Genomic DNA, 14,859 nt, shown 5'->3' with positions numbered 1-14,859 from the left:
GGTCAACCTGTCACTGCCACTAACAGTTTCTAAATATCAGGAATAGGAGTGCCTGGATGGCTTGGTTGAGCATCCAACTTCAGCTCAGGTCATGATGTCAAAGCTCGTGAGTTCGAGCCCTGTGTCGGGCTCTGTGAGCCTGCTTTGGATTCTGTGTCTCTGTCTCTCTCAAAAATAAATAAACATTAAAACATTACTCACCTCTTTCCCGATACTTAAAGAAGGGGGGGAAAACAGTCATTTTACCATCACCTTTTCACACCTACTCAATTAAAGAGCTCTAATGGGTTACGATGCAAACTACTGAAGTGACATTTACAAAGAATCTGTAATATAAAAATTGTATATTGTAATATTAAGTCAAAAGAGTAGGATTAGAATTGCTTTTTAGAAACATCGCAAAAGCTGCCCATTGAAAAGTCTGGCAGGAAATAAAACGTTAACAGTGATAATCTTTGTATGGTAAAAAAACAAACAAAAAACAAAAACACATGAGAATTTTTTTCCTTTTTAAAAACTATTTCTAAATTTTCTACCAAGGGTGTATATATATGTCTCTCCAACTGGGAGTAATAAGCCTTAAAAGAGATCCTAATGATTTCAAAAGAAGAACAGTCTTTAATATAGCATATCTAAACAAATCAAATTGTTATTCTTCCAGCAGTCATTTCTAAATCTTTTCATGCACTCATTTGTATGGATGCACTCACTTACAGGACCACAAGACTTACAAAATATAATTATGTTTTAATCTTACCTGAATTCACAAAGCATTTAGAGAGCCATGTTTGGCACTGTGCTATACAGCATAGAGTGGTAAAAAGGAGAATAAGATATGCTAAAAACCCTACTGTAAAGAGCTTATACTTGTTCCATATTTATGTCTTATCTCTACAGCAACGTATTGCATATGCCAGAGGCCTATATTATTTAATCATTAAAAGAAAACAATAGATAGTAAGTGGTCAGTTTAGAGAAGAGTAAGATCATAACTGACTGCACCTATAATAATGGAGAAATCCTTGAATTGGGGCCTGAAAATGAAACTAAATTTTAAAGAGGCAAAGAAGAGCTACATGCAAATACAGGTTATAAAGAGTATGGTGAGCAAACCATACATGTCTGGCATACTATGCTAAAAATACATTAAAGGCTTGCTGCTTTGGTTATTTTCCCCTTGTGGAGACTAACAATGAAATAGCTAATTTATTTAAAACATCACCATTTCTGGGGCGCCTGGGTGGTTCAGTCGGTTAAGCATCTGACTCTTGATTTTGGCTCAGGTCATTATCTCATGGATTTGTGAGTTGGAGCCCACACTGGGCTCCATGCTGACAGAGTGGAGCCTACTTGGGATTCTCTCTCCCTGTCCCTTTGCCCCTCCCCCGCTCTCTCTTTTTCTCTTTCTCTCTCTCTAAATAAACTTAAAAAAAATGTTTATACATACAAAAATGTATCGATGTGGAAAGCAAAAGATTATTTTGTTCTCATCCTGTTTGAGCCAAAGATTCCTTGCAGTGATATAATTTTATTATCTGAACAAACAGCTGGCATACTACTTCCAAAGAGTTACTATCAACAATAACTTGAGATACAGCAATAAGTATATTTCACCAAGAAACAACTTATGAAAAATGATTATGGAAACACGATTTCATAAAACTTCATCCTAAAAGAAGTTGTTACATTTAATTTCTATGAACTGATTTAAATTCTTTAAAAATGTAATATTTAAAAATATTAAGTTGTAAAAACTGATAGGAACAGAGCTTCCTAAAAGTGGACAGAAAAGCCCCAATGGAGACAGACCCAAATGAGAAATGTAGAGAAGACTGAAAAGCTGCATTAATAAACCTGAGTCTTCTTTCTTTAAGGCACTCAAAATTAACAGAAACAAAAACAATGTGTCAATGTAAAATCAGATCACTATTTTTCAAGTTTAAGATTTAAATGTGAATCAAGTCTTTCTTCCCATCTCTCACTTCACTACCATTGAACTCTAAAAAACACATCTTTGTTTTTTAAGATCAATTCCTAACTTACTAGCACCTTCCTTCACATAAACAGGTATTTCTAGTAAAAGGATAGAGTTCCAAGCATGGGAAAATAGAAAAAGTGAGTGACAAAATCAAGAGCACAGCAAGGAAGATAATATAAAGCAGCTCTGTTTTTCCTTGGCTATTTTAAGACTGCAGAACAGTGGTGCCTACTCAGAGGCTGAGGAAAAACAAAACTTTGCATGAACTCTAATTGTGAGCATGTGACCAGTACTTAAATGGCAAGACCTGGGTGTTTCCAAAATGCTTCAACTGTTACATGGAACCACTCGTTCCCACGAACTCCACCCCATGGTTGTAGCTATTAGCTACTGTTCTTCCTCCTCTCCTATTCACCTCCAATTCATAGCTCTGAACTAAGCCCATACTCTGCTCTCAATCTCTGCTCACCTTAACCCCACTCTCCACCTACTTCCAAACGGGTTTTCAAATAAATATTTTCTCCAGGCTTCGATAATTTGGGAAGCTAAATGGGTAATAAGGCCCCAGTAGCACAAGGATAGGTTGCTGTAGTGTTTAATGAAACATCTGGTACAGTGATGGCTAGGGAGTACTTAGTAGCAGCCATAGTAGAATGATTCATAGACTAAACCACATCCCTTTTATTTGGCAATGATCACAGCCTCTGTGCATACGATACATTTCTAGAAAGCTTTATTTACACATATTTTTTTAGGCAAATACATATCCTCATTTTACAGAAGAGTCACAGTAAGTTCAGTTTTCTTAATGATAGCTACACATGTGAAAGTATACTCATTGAACTAATTTTGTATCTATCAATATCAGTAAAGACTGAAAACAGAGTTCTGCTTAAAACCAACAATGTTCACACAAAATGGTGAGAACTGTGACTTTATATACTGCCCACTAACACACATCACAGAAATACATTTTCCCACAATTCTGCTACATAAATTAAATAATAATGCTAAGAATAGGATATTTTAAGTACTATTTAAAAATCAAGGGGCGCCTGGGTGGCGCAGTCGGTTAAGCGTCCGACTTCAGCCAGGTCACGATCTCGCGGTCTGTGAGTTCGAGCCCCGCGTCGGGCTCTGGGCTGATGGCTCGGAGCCTGGAGCCTGCTTCCAATTCTGTGTCTCCCTCTCTCTCTGCCCCTCCCCCATTCATGCTCTGTCTCTCTCTGTCTCAAAAATAAAAATAAAAAAGGTTAAAAAAAAAAAATTAAAAAAAAAAAAAAAAAAAAAAATCAAATTGGGGCACCTGGGTGGCTCAGTTGGTTAAGTGTCCGACTCTTGATTTTGGCTAATTCGTGGTATAGAGCTCCACACTGGGCTCAGCATGGAGCTGACAGCATGGAGCCTGCTTGGAATTCTCTCTCTCTCTTTCTCTTTCTCTTTCTGCTCCTCCCCTACTTATGCTCTCCCTCTCTCTCTCAAAAAAAAATAAATAAACTTTTAAAAAATCAGATTGAATTTTATAAAAACTCATTGAAGCTGTTAAATGTAAACTTGTCCTCCTGAGAATTTAAAAGTAAATAATAATTAAAGCTATTTTTTATTGAATGCTCACTGTGTGTCAGGCACTGAGTAAGTGCTTTCTAAGCCTTACTGAATAAGAATACTAATGTGGCAAGAAACAGGACAAATTGCCCACAGGTCATGTGCTCATGACATTAATTCCATAAATTCCTCTCTAAATTCCATCAAATGCTTACACAATACAGTGCTACAGATACTAAAAAAAAAAGAAAGAAACTAAAAAAATTTTGAATGCATGAATCAAGTCACTTGAGTGGGAAATATCTCCCCAAAGCTCTCTAGTTAAAATAAAAAAAATTCAAGTTCTAGATTCAGTTTCTCCAAGATTGGTAGAAGGTGCCAATTTCTTTACAAAAGCAAACTACAGCCTCTAGTGGCACATGTGAGAATAAGCAAGTCTAGGTGATAAAAATATTGTTTGAAATTGCCAGAAAGAATGACCCAGATCAATTCCCTGATCTAATCTGCAGCCCTCATTGCTTATTTATTAAAATCTTGGAATGATTTTTCTTTAATGCATAAAAATTGTAAGTCAGAGAAAAAGAATCACTTTTCATGGAAAAGTTTCTAAAAGTGTTTTCCACCCTCGCCTAATGCCAATGATCTCGTGAATAAGACAAATGGAAAACAAGACATTATAAAAAGCATCATATTCTTTTTCCCCTACAATCCAAGTTTAATCCACATTCACCAAACTGTAAATATGCATTTAAATTACCCTTGGCCATTGGCAGTTGTTCACTGCCTGCACTGGCATGCTTTTCAAAGCCTTCATTTATAATTTAGATTGCTTTAACAACTTCAAGACTGATGGTATGACCTTGAGGAGAGAAGTTTTATCTTCAGTTTAATAACTTTCTATTGGAAGTTAAGCAGATTCTTCAAAAAAAATTTGGGGAGGGGGGCACCTGGGTGGCTCAGTCGGTTAAGCGTCCAACTTTGGCTCAGATCATGATCTTGCAGTTTGTGAGTTTGAGCCCCACAATAGGCTCTGTACCAACAGCTCGGAGCCTGGAGCCTGCTTCAGATTCTGTATCTCCCTCTCTCTCTGCCCCTCCCCTGCTTGCACTCTGTCTCTCAAAAATAAATAAAAAATTTAAAAAACTTTTTTTTAAAATTGAGGTATCACTGATGTTAGTTTCAGGCATACAACATTATATTCTTTTATAAGCATTCATGATTTCTACATTTTTAAATATTCTACATTTTAAAATGCATACACTATAGGTATATATGTTTTCTCACAACTTGCAACTCTTAGGAACCCTTAAACCTTGAAACAGAAGTTCATGCTTTCCCAAAGCATCTTCTAATCTGAGCAACAGAGACCACAAAGAACATAAAACAATTAACGTAACATGCAAATCTGATTCTAGTAATGTCAGATAAACACAGACACAGTTCTCACAGTTTAATGTATTTTTATAGAAAGAGGGCCAAAAGTGCAAGGACACATCTTAATAATTACCCTGAACTTTCTCATTATTCATATGTATACTGAAAACCAGCCTCCTTAAAGAGTTTAAACCGCAAACATAAATTTGTTATCAAAGATTTCGTACCTTCTCCTACCTCCCCCAGCTGTTGTACTTATTTTTTAAACTCTAAGAGTTAAGGGTCATTATGAAATGCTACTGGGCCAAAGTGCATGTAAAAACACTGTAATATCTAACCATAACTAATTTATAATTGCACTCAAATGAGATTCCAGAAAAGCCGAGGCAGAGACTCACTATCCATTGTCATACAATTACCAAGGTTAGTTTGGGTATACTATTATGGTAGAGGCTCTAGGTTAGCTATAAATGTCCTACAGATGTACCATAAGAAAGTACTGTAAATATCCTTTCGATCCACGGTATTACAAATATCCCGTACATATATTATGCCTTGGCTTTTGAGGGGCTCTAGTCAATTAAAACAGAGAACCAGAGATTGAACTGAGAGAAATATCTTACCTGTGTCCTCGAATGTCAGACTGATCACACACTCCTCCAAGTGCAATCCTGTGGAACTCTCGACCAAGAGTCTTGGCCACTGATCTTCCCACACTTGTTTTACCAACTCCAGGAGGGCCAACAAAGCAAAGAATGGGGCCCTTCAGGTTGTTTTTCAGCTGTCTGACAGCCAGGTATTCCAGCACTCTTTTCTTCAATTTTTCCATAGCATAGTGATCATTATCCAGAAGAATCCGGGCTGCTCGAATGTCCAGACGGTCTGTCAAATAACCCAACAGAAGCACTTTTTGAGATGCTTGAGATACTTAAAAATTTTTATTTATTTATTTTTATAATATTTATTTATTAATTTTGAGAGAAAGACAGCACGCACACATGCACTAGTAGGGGAGGAGCAGGGAGACAGAGAGAGAGAATCCCAAGCAGGCTCCACACTATCAGCACAGAACCTGACACGGAGCTCAATCTCACAAACCGGGAGCTCAATCTCACAAACCAGGAGGTCATGACCTGAGACGAAATCAAGAGTCAGAGGTTTAACCAAACGAGCCACCCAGGCACCCAGCACATAGAATTTTTAAATGCAAGAACTCCTTTCAAGGCTGACAAGAGTGAAAATATGTTTTAGAAAATAAACATGACAAGAACAGAAGTGGATCTTTCTACATGAGTCTGCAGGGAGACCTGGCTTTTTTGCTTAAGAGAATTTAGTATCAACAGAACTAGTAAGCACTACATAATTAAAAATTCAAGGAATTAATACTCATTTAATTTTCTAGATACACATTATTTATATGGAGACATAATTTCTACATATTCTATTTGTGCTGGCATTTGTTCCTTCTTTTTTAAAGTTTTTTTTTTATTAGAGAAATAATGTATGCTCATTCTAGAAAACCCAATGACACGAATTAAAAAAAAAAAAAAATGAATACAGTTACCCATAATCTCATGTCTTCAAGAGAGCATCTCTACCTTCACTTTGGTATGTATTCTTGCAGGTTGTATGTGTATGTGTGTGTATGTGTATATATGTGCTTTCAGACCGATTTTTCAAACTGAGAGTATATGATGCCTTCAAGTTTTGTTTTTTCACTTAATATATATTACAGACACCTTTCAGTGTCAAACGTATTTTTAGTAATACTTTAGTGGTTACATAATATTCTATTATTTAATTATCCATACTCATTTCAATAATTCCCTATTGCTAAGCATTTAGATTATCTACAAATGTTTAGAGTTATAAAACAGGCTTTGCAGTGCATCCTTGTAATTAAATCCCCACATATATCCCTAATTATTTCCTTCAACTAACCTTCTATAGACAGAAATGCTGGATCAAAAAAAAAAAACATTAAGATGTAAAGAACTGTCACAGTCTCACCAGGAAGGTATGAATTAGGTTTGTTTCTATAGCCAAGCTTTCATCAGGTTTACTGATGTGCTTTACTACTTAAAATACTTATAGATTAAATCATTAAATACTCATGGATGCCAGCATGAATTCATCATCTGCATGACACCCAGGGGTAATACATGGCTGCATAATCATACTGATGGTGAGAGGAGAGGCTGGGAAAGAGAAAACACACACAAGCCTACTCTTTCAATCCATTATTTGGAACTTGCTCTGCATTTTTCCTGCAGAGGAAAAAAAAAAAAAAAGCCTTTAATGGTGGTTTGGTTCCCAAGTTAGTCTGAAAAAACCTAGCTAAGCAGTAATACATGTATTTTAATTACAGTACTGTTGCTTTTACTTCAGGCTGAGTGATTTGGAAAGGGAAAAACAAAATTTCTTCCCCCTTTCCTAGCTTCAGACTCCAACTAACGAACACATGAATAAATGACAGGAAGTTTTCCAACTGTTAGGCACTGCTAACCCAGACTCTAGAAACCTACCACAGCAAACACAAAAGAAAACTTCAGACCAATTCCATTTTGTATAGCTCTAAATATTAAAATGCTAATAAATCAGATCTATTAAGAATAATCTACTAAGTCCCAGTCGGATTTATTTTAGTTATGCAAAAAAGTTTAACATTATGTTATCAATATATTTATTACATCACCATGCATAAGAAAAACTTTCTATAAAAATGTCATTTTGTACCATTTTGTCACTTGTTATAACGTAACACTCACCCCTAATTAACATTTACTAGTTTAAGAACAGAATTCCATGCAATTTAGAAAAAAATGATGATACTCTGAAGGAAGTTTTTCTTTTTTTTTTTTAAATTTTTTTTTTTTTTCAACGTTTATTTATTTTTGGGACAGAGAGAGACAGAGCATGAACGGGGGAGGGGCAGAGAGAGAGGGAGACACAGAATCGTTAACAGGCTCCAGTCTCTGAGCCATCAGCCCAGAGCCTGACGCGGGGCTCGAACTCACGGACCGCGAGATCGTGACCTGGCTGAAGTCGGACGCTTAACCGACTGCGCCACCCAGGCGCCCCTGAAGGAAGTTTTTCTAAGAAACATGCCAAGTGAAGACAATTTTTAAAAGTTCCTCAAACTTTTAAGGAAGACAATTTCTATGCTATATAAATTATTGTGTCTTTTCTATATAGGATACGTTTTTTTTCTGATTATTCTTTTTAATGGCTCAGAATACATGCTTCCTATTTTGAATAATACATGTAAAATAATACTTGTAATAATAAATGTAAAAAATTTAAAACTTACCTGAACATATATTTCTCTATTTACAACTGAAAGACTTAAATAGTATCTACTGGCTCTTTCTATTCAAGATGGGAAAATTAGGCAACTTCTTTCCTTCAAATCTTTCCTTTCTGCTTTTGAGGATTGCTACTTAGGTAAGCTTCTCTTTCAAAAATTATGAAAGACATTTTCACGGTTTTATAACCACACTCATAATAATTATTTAAATCTAATTCCATACAGAAATGGTTTAAAAGTTCAACACACTTCCTTTTATACCACAATTTATGCATCTTCAGTTCTCTGCTGGAATACTAAATGATGAAAAGTATTTTCACGTGGGGGTACATGAGTGCTATGCATCTCTAATGCTAATACACATCCAGCAGAAACTCTCTTGAGTTTCTGGCATGTGGGTGGCCTCCTTCCCTAGTTGTGAAAATAATAACAGCTTTGTCCCATTTTTATATTTTGTTTATTTCAGTAAAGGAGTCAGCACTCTTGTATTTAAATAAACATTTTGCTCCGAAACCTATACAATTATACTGTATAAGCTTGGTAAAAATTCCTGATTATTAATTAAGTTCAGTTTTTAAATAGGACAAGTGGAGAGGGGAGGAAGCTGAAAGCAACTCACTAAGCTACTAATGGCAAATAATCAAATCTGCAATTTTAATATTCAGGCCATTATACTATATCTACTATATGCACCCTGCATTTCTCCTAAGTCATTAGTTAAAATAAATCCTGAAGCACAGAAAAATGTTACTGAGAGAATACCAAAATTTCAAAATAAGGCCCCTAGGATTACCAAGTTATCTAGATGCTCTTCAGACTGTGCACTCGTCCTACTGTCAAGAAAAAATAGCAGGGTTTGAAAATTGTCACGACTGCATCAATGACAAATACCTATCAAATATATATCAACATGGAAGCTTGGCAGGTGAAACAAAACGGCAGCAGTTAAACAACACAAAGTTGAAATGTAACTTTCTTTCCCAGGTCTAAACTAACAGGCAGCAGAGCCCTCTCCAAATCTCACAGAATAGGACCACTTCACTTAAAAAATAGGCACTGAGTGAACAGAAGCCTACCAGAAATAAAATGGACCTCCCCACAGCCCAGCTAGATCCAGACCAACAGCTGATCTCAAATTGATCATGTGGCACAAAGAGAGGCTGATTCAATGGGACCCCATGCTCTCCGGCATTTATCTCACTATGGAGTTTCCAAAAAATACAAAAAATATTTCTGAATTAAGAATTAAACCAAGAAATTCAGCTGCAGTTTGGTAAAGCACTTTCAACTAGAAGGCAATGTTGTTATGCAAATATGATATAAGAAATAAATTTATTAGTATGGTAACATAACAGCTCTATATATAGGAGCCAAAAAACTGGAAACAACCTCAATGTTCCTGACAGGTAAACGCATACACAAATTATTAATCTATGCAGCAACATGGATGAACCTCTAATTATGCTGAAAGAATCAGAAAAAGCGAGTACATGCTATATCATTCCATGTGTGTAACAGTTTTGAAAATATGAACTGATCTATAGTGGTTGTTTGGGGATGAGGACGAAAAGGAGGGAGAAAGGGAGGAATTAGGGAAGCATGAGAAAATTTAGGAGGCGATGGGTACGTTCACTATCTTAATTACGGTGATGGTATTACAGATACATACATATGTGAAAACTTATCAGAATGCACATATTATAGATGTACAGTTTACTGTTTATCAATTATACCACAATAAAACTGGAAAGTAAAGCAAAATTGCTTCTAAAAAATTTCTTCTATAGTTCACTAGTGCAACCTGATTTAATCTAGTGAAAATTTACAGATTCTCAGAATTTAAGAGAGAACAAATATGAATTAGCTTTTTAATTTTATAGACAAACGTTCAAACAGAGAGAAAAACTTAGGAAAAAAACCAAAATCTAGAGAATGGGATAAACACAAAGTTACGGAGTATTCATGAAGGAATAATTAGCATAACCCAGAATGTAACTGCTTTCTACAACAAGAACCTAAGAACTGTAATATGACTGAAATCTAAGGGTAGTCAAAATAAAAGGAAGATGATTAGGTCAATTTCATCTTAGTACCTAGCCATACACATTAAAAATGTGTTAGATGATCCTTTCCAAAAAAATGATTAAGAAAGGAACTACTTTAACCTTAACATTGTCCTGGCATAGTTAATCTAACACAAAGGTGCTTTATTCTGGGCCCTCTTTGAGGGGAAAATTTTTTTTTAAGTTATCAATACCAGAAAGAATGGTTCTCTGTAGGTTAATAAGCAAGTATTTTTTAATATTAAAAATTCAACATCCTGTAATCTGACATATATAGCATATCTTATGTGGGGGCACAAATGTGTGTTTTAGAGCTAACATTTAAAAAAATCTCTAGCGTCTTTTTTAAATGTAAGAATTTTACTAGTCAGGATAATAAATCTTTAAATTTTCACAAGTCAATCATACAGCTACTCCTATGCCAACAGCAGTTCAGGTAATCAATCCACTGTTGAATTCAGCAGACCTTGTATGTAAATTTAACAATAGAGCATCTAAATACAGTGTATTTCTCATCCCAAGATAAAATAGCAAATACACAGGAAAGAGAACAGGTCTAACGAAGGACAGAAGGATAAAAAGAGTTTAAATTTAATAGGTTTTTATATGAGAAAAATAAGATTCCAAATGGTACAACTGTTCTAGTACATAACTATATGTAACTATTTCTTTAGATGTAAAAGTTTATCTTCTGATTGGCTATTGGTATTGAGAAACACTTATATCACTCTTATAGAAAATCCTATTTTCTCTAAAATCAGGCAAAAGGCACTTTCATGTAGCACCTTCTTTTCCTGTTTGATCCCAAGACCTAGATGACATAAGTTCACTGCCTAAATACATCTAGAACTACAGTAACAGTAAGATAATCAATGATATTTCAATAGAATCTACATGAGCTTTCTGAATGACAATCAGACTGCAAAGGCTGTTACTTTGTTGGCTTACCAGTTGTACTTTTGTTCCAAGGAAGTTCCACCATAAGTTCTAAATAATTTCTAGTCAGAGCATATTCTGGCATCGACTGAGGCATTTTTTTGAGTCTGTGGGGAAAGAATACATAGCAAAATGTTACACAACATAGAAGAATTCCATAAAAAACACAAAAATCCAGCATATATATCTCCGTTTCTGGGTCAGATATATCATGAATAATTGATTTAAGAAATCTGGCAACATTAAAAAAAAAAACTAGTTATTTTGTTTTGTGAAGTACTTATAGAACAAAATTAAACAGATCCCTGCAAACTGGGGAAGTGGGGGAGGGAACACTATATCTGATTCTATCCTGGAAATTCAACCTTATCAGTATCAGTATCTCGCAGGGGGAGTCTCAAGTCACACTTACCTGATTTACTTCTCACAGTAAGAGTTAAGTGCCTAATCATGCATAACACAATAATTATTTACTTTTTTTGGAATCAGAGATAAAATTATCTTGTAAAACAAGCTAACATCAGATATTTAACTAAAAATACAACTTCCATAATATATGCAGTATTTAACAAAGTATTTTGCCCCCAAAAGATGTTCCTCATTTACTAACCAATGCCAGTGAATATAAAATATCCCTCAACTACAACTAATCTCCTTATCTGTGAACCCAGAGTCCAATCTTTTGTTACTGAGCATTCAATTAGGTTCATTATAATTCACTAATAAAAGAAAATGCAACACAATTATAATGTTTCAAGTACATAAGGAAAAAGTTGGTTTTCTATTTACCCCTGAGATTATTCATGTACCCTATGATGTCATCAAGGTTTCTGTGTACTTTCTTATGCAAAGAGAAACTGACAGTCCCTGCCCTCTAGGGTTTACAATCTTCTTTCTAAAGAAGAAAAAAGTGACATGTGAAGAGCACAGTACCAACTGAACATTGTGTCTAAACAAAGCACAGCCCATATTTAAGACAATGAAAAAGCAGTTAACAATAGTGATCATATTGACAGCATATGAGGTGGAAGCGATGTACCACTTAACACTCAGCCACTGAGAAAAAGATTAGGGAAGTTGATGTTAATTCAGGAGTATTAAGAATCCTTTAAAAATCAGTTTCCAGTTGAGGAATGAAGAGGGATAACTTGAAGATTCTACAGATCACAGCTCTAATCTGACAATTTGGAAAACCATGAAAGATAAGAATTGACAAAGGAAAGATAAAATGAGTGATGGTTTATGACTATACTAAATATAAGAAAAGGAGAAAGATCAAAGAATATAAAACAAATAACTCAGCTTTCAGTTTGTGATCCAAAGAAGCAGTTTCAAGTTTCCATGACCAATAATTTTTAATATTTATTAATAAGCAAAATGAAAGTGCCAATGAATGAATAGCTTCTTTTTAGCTTCAATTTACCTTTTTATCTCTTTGACACAGACTTTGTGGGCCTGCTCTGGCATACTGGATGTTCGTATTTTTTTCTCTAGCATGACAATGTCATCATGATCTTCATCCTCATCCTCATCTTCTAAGGCACCTGGGATGTGTGTAATCCTTCTAATAGGACGTATTGCTATAACCTAAAGTAGAAAGTAGAAGAGTAAAACTGTGTGTTAAAATAAATTGGAAACGAGGTACCTAGTTACACACAAGATTATAACTGGTGCCGAATAACATTTTTATGGTTAGGGTCTACATCTTTAGGAACTAAGTTCAGAATGATAACTAAGAGACACAAGCACATATGGAAGCAGCAGAATTTAAAAAGTGGATCAACATAAAATGGACATGATTCTTTAGTATATGCTTATATTACAATATAAGAAAAAATTCAAGAGCTGGCTACTAGAAATAATGAAAACATCTAGGAATTATTTTTCTTTGAGCTACTATTATAGCCACTACTTTCTTGATTATATTACTACTTACCAATCAGCAACAGAATAAATTCCATTTTTCCTCCTAGATTACAAAATTTCTTTCTAACATCTTTAACGTTTCCACCATTGGCTCTGTTCTCTTTGTCTCCAATACAAAGAAAAGTCTTCCTCCTTTCAAATACTTTATCTTACCTATATCACTTACCTACACACTATTTACATCCCTTCTTGCAAAGTTCTGCTTTTCCAACAAGTGGCTTTGACCACTACTTCCCCATCCTCATGAATTACTTCCATAATCTCTATTTTGTACTTTGGCCTTTATCTCCACTATGTTCAGAAATTGTGCTTTGAAATCCAACAACCATCTTCTGTGCCAAGTCAAATGGTTTTATTTTGTGTTCTCTTTCTCCATGATCTATATCATATTTTAAAACTTCTAAAATGCTCTTTTGAAATTCTCAACTCAATAATATCATGAATAAACACCAGCCATCTCTGGAGCAAAATGATACACTGGTATTTACTTTAAAAGCCTGGGAATTTATTTTTTAAACTATTACTTATTTAATACTTTCAACTATAAAACATTAAAAACACAAATAAAAATACAACTTTATAAAAACAAAAATATTAAATATATACTTTTAGCCTACATAATAGCAGACAAAATATTTTTTAATGAAATATTAAATGAAAATAAAAAAATTTTAAATGAGAGTTTTATTTATTTATTTTTTTTTCAACGTTTATTCATTTTTGGGACAGAGAGAGACAGAGCATGAACGGGGGAGGGGCAGAGAGAGAGGGAGACACAGAATCGGAAACAGGCTCCAGGCTCTGAGCCATCAGCCCAGAGCCTGATGCGGGGCTCGAACTCACGGACCGCGAGATCGTGACCTAGCTGAAGTCGGACGCCTAACCGACTGCGCCACCCAGGCGCCCCTAAATGAGAGTTTTAAAAAGCACATTAATTTTTTCATCATTGAAACAAAAGTACTTTTTTGTGCAATTTTTTTCCCAGCTACAAGAAAGTGCCTTTCAACTCTTAAGGGAATAGGCAGAGAAAGTTTTAGGCTTAACTCCAAATATCACCCTCTGATTCCTACATTTTCAAGTAACTGTCACCTGTGTGATCATTTTCTGGAGCAATTCTGAACACTTGTCTCCTTAAGCAATGGTAACACTTAATTGATAAGAAGCTGCAGTTCTCTGTGTCTGCCAAGACAGAGTGTGCACTGGTTTGTCTTTCTACACAAAATGGATAACTAAATTAATGATCTGATCTCAAACCAGAAATAATTCACATTTCTGCTTTTTGTTTTAAACGGCATTATGCCATTATGTCCTGAAACACAAACACCAGACAGGCTACTCCTGTTTCTGTCATCGTTCTCCTCCAGCCTATTTTCTGCTCCTTTCCTTAGTCCCATCAGTTAGGAATCCTTCTTTCTCAATAATGTATTCTTTCTGATGAAGGAACACTTCTGCGCTGATGACCATCAAATCTAACATTATTCTCAACCTTTCACTTACTTTCCAACAGCCTTCAGAGAACTATCATTTCCACTCTTGTCCACATCAAATATATTTTCTTGATCTTGACTCTGCCCACACATAACAAAAGTAAAACTGATAGCTCAAGGTAGACTTCAGACAGACCTCATATAAATGTAATGTATGACAATGAATGTATCACAAATCAATGGAGAAGTGAAGAATTATTTATAATACTGTTGAGTTAAAAATCAGTAAAAGGTAAACTAAAA

At 35.1% G+C, this 14,859-nt stretch overlaps 1 protein-coding gene across 2 annotated transcripts in view; it reads right to left on the bottom strand.

Annotated features, from left to right (window-relative positions):
- LONP2 (lon peptidase 2, peroxisomal) overlaps positions 1 to 14,859 on the bottom strand; it is a 105,714-nt gene that overhangs the window by 74,204 nt on the left and 16,651 nt on the right. For both annotated transcript variants that reach the window (XM_045442662.1, XM_045442660.1), the window contains 3 exons: positions 12,627 to 12,790; positions 11,216 to 11,310; positions 5,521 to 5,779 (listed from right to left, as the gene is read on the bottom strand). In XM_045442662.1, coding sequence (XP_045298618.1) covers positions 5,521 to 5,779; positions 11,216 to 11,310; positions 12,627 to 12,790 — 518 coding nt within the window. The remainder of the gene's footprint in view (positions 1 to 5,520; positions 5,780 to 11,215; positions 11,311 to 12,626; positions 12,791 to 14,859) is intronic.

Source organism: Leopardus geoffroyi, chromosome E2 (genome assembly GCF_018350155.1).
Source record: "Leopardus geoffroyi isolate Oge1 chromosome E2, O.geoffroyi_Oge1_pat1.0, whole genome shotgun sequence".
Taxonomy (NCBI): domain Eukaryota; kingdom Metazoa; phylum Chordata; class Mammalia; order Carnivora; family Felidae; genus Leopardus; species Leopardus geoffroyi.
This window is presented reverse-complemented; position numbering and strand designations above follow the sequence as displayed.